Consider the following 6432-nt stretch of genomic DNA (forward strand, 5'->3'; position numbering starts at 1 on the left):
ATGATGCACCTACATCCACATACACTGGAGAACACTGAGCAAGTAACACACACACACACACACACACACACACACACACACACGTTTTACTAAGAAAGAAAAGAAAGAAAGACTTGGACATGTGACTCAGCAAGTAAAGGCACTCACAGTATAAGCCTGAAGACTTGGGTTCGATCCCTGGAGCCATGCAAAGGTAGAAGGAGAGAGCTGACCCCCTCCCAACACACACACTAGGGCACATGTGCCCCCTCCCATACACACACCATTGTATATCCCATATCATCATCATTGCTATCACCATCACCATCATTATCATCAAATAAACATTTTTTAAAAAGAAAGTGGCTCACTGAGGTAAAGATCAGCCATATAAATCTTGCCAGAACATCAAGCAGGAAGACTTGAGGATTGCCCTTGGATTCAGCAACGTGGAGTTTAAGGGAGGCTTCCACTCTCTGAGGATGTTTGCTCATTTGATTTAGAAAAAAGAAAAAGTCAGTATCAGGTATTTGAATAAAAATACCTCAAACCAGCTGCAGCCCAAGCAAATGAGCAACAAAAACAGTACAAGGAGGAGAGTTAAAAGTGAACCCTCAAATGTGTCAGCTCTGTGTGCTTGTATGGAAGCAGGAAGTGAGAGGGCGACACAGGCGACCTCTAGTGGTTCAATTCGATCATTAACTTTTTTTCTTGTTTTCTTGCTTTTCCAAACGCACATTAGCACCATTAACATTATAAAACTATCTTTTAAGAAGTATGATTCAATATTCAACATAGGAAAGAATAAAAAACACAAATAGTACGAATCTCGGTAAAGGAACCCACACCATCTGCCATCCATGCTGGAACTGCTGGAGTTGCCAAGGGTTACCATCAAGAAGATGGTCCCTTCCAACCAATTCCAGCAGAGATGCACAAACTGACCCTCATTCTGCTTTGAGAACCAGCAGTTTTAGTAGACCAGAAGGACAAATGGTAGTCTGCTGCTGATCCAGGGTTGACTGATCTTGAAGCTTATACACAATGCCAAACTTTTCATGGTTCTTGTCACTGGTGTCTCCTTGACTTCTGGATATCATTGGGTTTTCTACCTGACCAATACCCTAGTTTGACTAGCTCATTTCTTCCTGGGAGTCGCCAGGTCAGACTGGCTCACGTCTGACCTGTTACACAATCTTGTAACACTCAGTGCTTTTTTCTGCCATAGTCATTTTTCCAAACCGTAATGAACCATTTTTGCATTACTGCTTAGTGGGTGTCTGTTTCTTCTGCTAAGTCATGAGACCCATAGGGCAGAGACCAACTGGCTTGTTCAGCACCTTCTCCTAAGCACTTAGCCCAGTGCCTACCACACACACACACACACACACACACACACACACACACACACACACACATTTCTCTTCTAGAATAAAATTTGCAGTTGCTCTATGTGTCTCATGACAGATTCAACACTCTGTTACAAATCCCTTTCACCTATTTCTTCAATGACCCTACTTTTAAAATTGAAATGTTATGTTTCTAGCTCTTACGCAAAGACGCTTTTTACATAAAAAGCTGAATCCTTCATCTGACCCAGACCTTATCGGACACCCGGCAGAACTAAGGGAAAGAGAAAACGTGAATATAGCAGGAAGTTCCTTAAGACCTTTTTAATACTTCATTTCCATGGTCCTAACCACAGTCTCACAAGTTTCCAGCTTTGGCAATCTTCTGGGCCTCTGGTACTACAGGTTTTCCCCTCACACCAAGATGGGCATGTGAAAGCTAGGTGGTGATGGCACACCTCTTTCATGCCAGCACTCTAGAGGAAGAGACAGATTTCTCAAGTTCGAAGGCAGCCTGGTCTACAGAGTGACTTTCAGGACAACCAGGGCTACACAGAGAAATCCTGTTTCAAAGAAACAAACAGGAAGCCGGGCGTGGTGGCACACACCTTTAATTCCAGCACTTGGGAGGCAGAGGCAGGCAGATTTCTGAGTTCGAGGCCAGCCTGGTCTACAGAGTGAGTTCCAGGACAGCCAGGGCTACACAGAGAAAACCTGTCTTGAAAAACAAAACAAAACAAAACAAAACACAAAACAAACAAACAAACAAACAAACAAGGAGCTGGAGAGATGGCTCAGTGGTTAAGAGCACTGACTGCTCTTTCAGAGGTCCTGAGTTCAATTCCCAGCAACCACATGGTGGCTTACAAACATCAGTAATGGGATCTGATGCCCTCTTCTGGTGTGTCTGAAGACAGTGACAGTGTACTCATATACATGAAATAAATAAATAAATCTTAAAACAAAACTAAGAAAATTAAAAAGATGGACATATGATAGTGTATACCCATATGAAGCCTCCAGCACTGAGTCTCCATCTCACACTTGGAATCTGAGTACTGTTTGCCTCAGAAGGGAGAGATGACCAATTGTGTAATACTATAGAGGCATGATCTTAGACATGTGACTTGGGGTTGAATAGGAGAGTGTTAAAATGTTCTGAGCAGGGAGTAGAGTACATGTGCCTTGTATGTGTTGTGGAGATCAAACTCAACCTTGCACACACTAGGTACTTCCAATGAGCTATACTACCAGCCCCGGGACATTTATTGTCTTTTCCCACAACCCCTCATCTTAAATAATTGAACCTTTTATCCTGATGTGGTTGTTTTCCTTTCTCACATGCGCATGGTGTGCATAGGTATGCATGGCTTTGTATGTTTGTGGGCACATGTTTGTATGTGCATGTGAAGGTCTGAGGTTGATGCTGGGAATCAGCCTTACCCCCTCTTCAACCTTAATCATTCCAGCAGGGTCTCTTAGGTAAACCCAGAACTCACTCACCCAGCTGTTCAGCTTGTTCTGGGTGCTCTCTGCCTTGGCCTTCTGAGGCTGGAGTTGCAGACAGATAACCCACCCACCCACCACTTATGTGGCTTCTTGGATCTGAACTCTGGTCCTCATGCTTGTCCAACAAATTGTATTGAGCCACCCTCCTGCTCCTGGATTAGTCCTGTTGATGTAAGTTCTGGAAAAAAAATCCTTGTTTATTGCTGTCCAAATGTGGTAGGTTTTTCCTAAAGATTGAAGTGTGTGTATGTGTGTGTGTGTGTGCGTGCACCTGAGAGTGTATATGTACCATGTGTGTGTGAAAGTCTGCAGAGACCAGGAGAGGGTGTTTAAAAGCCTAGAACTGGAGTTAAAGGAGTTACAGGTAGTTGTGAAATGTCACATGGGTTCTGGGAACCCAACCCAGGTCCTCTGCAAGAGCATCAAATATTCTTTACTAATGAGCCAGCCCCATAAAGATTTCAATTACACCTGTGTGTTTGTGTGTCTGTGTGTCTGTGTGTGGTTAAATGCACATGAGTACAAATGTACTTTAGAGGTCAAAAGAGGGCATTGGATCCCTGGAGCTGGAGATGAAGGCAGATGTGAGTGGCCAGTGAGGGTGATGGGAAATAAAAGGGTCCTCTGCAAGAGCAACAAGTGCTCTTCACCACTAAGCTGTTTCTCCAGCCTCACAGGGCTTTCCTAAAGTCACCACTTTAACATTGTATTTGTGGGGTATATAAGGAAATATGCATTCAAGGGTTATCAGAATTAACCGAAGCATACACAAGTATATTTATGGCATGTTCCTTCAAATGCTGTTCTGTCTTTTTGCTGTCCTTCATTGTTTTGTTATAGATGGCTACTACTTTGGTTCTCAGCTTAAGAGACCCAAAGAAAGAAGGGCCTGGCTCAGCCACCAAATCTAATTAGAACTCAGTTTATTCTGTCAGTTTCAAAGACACTTTTATTTTCTTTCCTTTCTAATTTCCAAAAATTTCATTTTGTGTGTGAGCCTGTATTTACTGTGCCTTCTCTTTTCTTTAAAGTTCTAGTTTGTTTCCTTTTTTTGTTCAACTGTTTTCTGAAGAGAGAGAGAAAGAAGGTGTGGAGTTGGGTGGATGGGGAAATTGGGAGGATTTGGGTGAGGGAAATTGTGATTTGAATACATTGCATGAAAAAATCATTTTCAAATATATACATATGTATATGTATATATGAAACAGTAACATTAAAAACGTGTATGGGTATTTTGCCTGCATGTGCACATATGCATTACTTGTGTGTATGTTGTCTGTGGAGGCCAGAAAAGGTGTCAGATCCTCTGGACCTGGAGTTATGGGTGGCTGTAAGTCTCCAGGTGGGTGCTTGGAATCCTGTGACGCTGCAGCCCCTGCTGAACCACCCGTCCAGGCCTGACTCTATTATTATTTTCTGTCATACCATAATTGGAAGCCATCAAATATTTATGTTCACTTATTTAATTCTGCCTATTCCTCAAAAATGAAATTCAGATGTATTCTAAGGAAAAGGACATTGTAATTTTGTTCACTTCTGCATTCCTGGACTCTGACACGGAACAAGTAGCAGGTGCTCCATGAATATTTGTTGATATTTCTTTGGATGATGCATTTACACTCATTTCTTTTATGGTATTTTAGTTTCTGCCATTGCACTGTAACCTCCAAAGGAGAAGAAGTACTCCATTTCTCTATCTCTGAGTATTGAGACCTGCAATTCTGCTAATGCACAGAAAAGCTGAGGCTTCTCCTAAGAGGCTGTCAAGGACCCAAAGGTGTATGGCAATTCTACTAGTTAAGAGCGTGACTGAGGCACTCAAGAGAGATGTCAGAAATGCTTTTTTTTTTTTTAAGGTTACATTCTTTGGGTTCTTGAACAGCTGAAATCGCAAGCTACAATTAGGCGAGAGCGAAACGTTGACGTTTTCTTTTTTCTATTTTATTATTTGCATAACAAACCGAGGCATCCTAGATATCCTTTCCTCAGAAAGCTTATCTCCTGCAGCAGCTCATCTGTCCGACGGGGGGCGGCAGTATCCCAGTAACTCCTTGAAGATGTGTAGGTGGGAGGAGAGATTCGCGTTCAAAATCTTTTTGACTCTACCGACTTTCCGTAGCGCCTTAGCCCGCTCGAGTTTCAATGCGCGTTGTTGCTGGATGAAGCTGAGTCCTATACAGCGCTCGCAGCTCTCCCGATCATGGCTTCTTCGAGTTCCTTCACCTATTATTGTCCTCCATCTTCCTCCCCTGTTTGGTCAGAACCGCTGTATAGTCTGAGACCTGAGCACGCGCGGGAGCGGTTGCAAGACGACTCAGTGGAAACAGTCACGTCCATAGAACAGGTGAGGTGGCAGGACTGGGCGAGGCGCCCGCGCGGGGCCTTCTGGGAGTAGGAGTCCCTTTTGTAAGCTCGTCTCGGTGCAAAACTCTCCATGGAACTACAACTCCCGTAGTGCACTGCGCCCCCGCCCCCGAGCTCTAGGCGCCCAGACTGGGGCTTCCGAGTGGAGCGTTTGCGGGGCTTACTTGGGTAGGAGAGCGTTGTTGTCAGGGTTGGGTTTGGAGAACAGGACAGTACACCTGATCTCTCAGCTTCGGACGTTGTAAAGGATCTTGTTTCGTGTCTGGAGTCCACAGCAGCCTGGGCGGACCAGGTAGTCCGCTCCGTTCTGTTTAGATGTCTTGAGGTTCTAGGACAGACCGCTCACTTTTCTTCACATGCTCGCAGTTTCCGGACATCTAGGGGATCGAACGGCCGGACTGTGGTCATGTCATCCCTAAATCGATTTAATTTCTGACCTGTTGGGTTAGGTTGAGGCCTACCTCGTGGTGGGTAACCATTTGAGCACTTGCTGTTGAACGCTGGAAATACAGAAAAAGGTAACAGCCCCTAGGCAAGAGCCTGGTTGGGCAAGACAGACAGGAAAACTGTATAGTTCGGAAAGAACAAAAAAGTATGGAGTTTGAACTGCTTGTGATTCACTAAGGCCTAGAGTGTACCAGACATGCCATTTTGAAAAGTATTTTAAGGTGTGAGTAGTGAGTTAATAGTTTTCATTTTTCTCACTCTCCATTTGGAATTGTTCCCAAATCGGTTGTTGTAGAGCTGTTTACCCATCTGTTACTAGAAGTGGTCAGGATGAGTCCTGTCGCTAAGGAATCGGCATTCAGCCACTTACTAAAATAAGATCTTACTAAGATCACTACTCAGGCTTAACTGTGGAGGGACCGGCTTCATCTTTCCAATCTAAAGCTGTGAGCCTCTATTTAGGCAAAACTAGCAGCAAATAATGACTATACAATTTTCAGTTTTTATGTGTGTGAATGTGTGTATGGCATGTTTGTAGGTGTTGATACCAGGACACACACTATGTGGGTTTGGAAGATCCAACTGAAGTTGGCAGGCTTGCATAAGAAGCACCTCTACCCACTGAGCCATCTCCCTTGCCCTAAAGATTCATAACGGAGCAAGGGATTGGACACATGGTTATTCACCTAGTAGCAGATCTTTGAGTCAATGCCTTGTGGGCTTTAGGGTAATAAAGGGAACTTACTTTTTGGCTTCAGCTCTCTTTTTTTTTTTTTTTTTTTTT

At 43.8% G+C, this 6432-nt stretch overlaps 1 protein-coding gene across 1 annotated transcript in view; it reads left to right on the forward strand.

Annotated features, from left to right (window-relative positions):
* Nucleotides 1-4809: 4809 nt before the first annotated feature.
* Fntb (farnesyltransferase, CAAX box, beta) overlaps nt 4810-6432 on the forward strand; it is an 80876-nt gene continuing 79253 nt past the window's right edge. The window contains exon 1 of the mRNA XM_021178669.1: nt 4810-5181. Within this exon, the coding sequence (XP_021034328.1) occupies nt 5038-5181 (144 nt within the window). The 5' untranslated portion in view covers nt 4810-5037. The remainder of the gene's footprint in view (nt 5182-6432) is intronic.

Source organism: Mus caroli, chromosome 12 (genome assembly GCF_900094665.2).
Source record: "Mus caroli chromosome 12, CAROLI_EIJ_v1.1, whole genome shotgun sequence".
Lineage (NCBI taxonomy): Eukaryota > Metazoa > Chordata > Mammalia > Rodentia > Muridae > Mus > Mus caroli.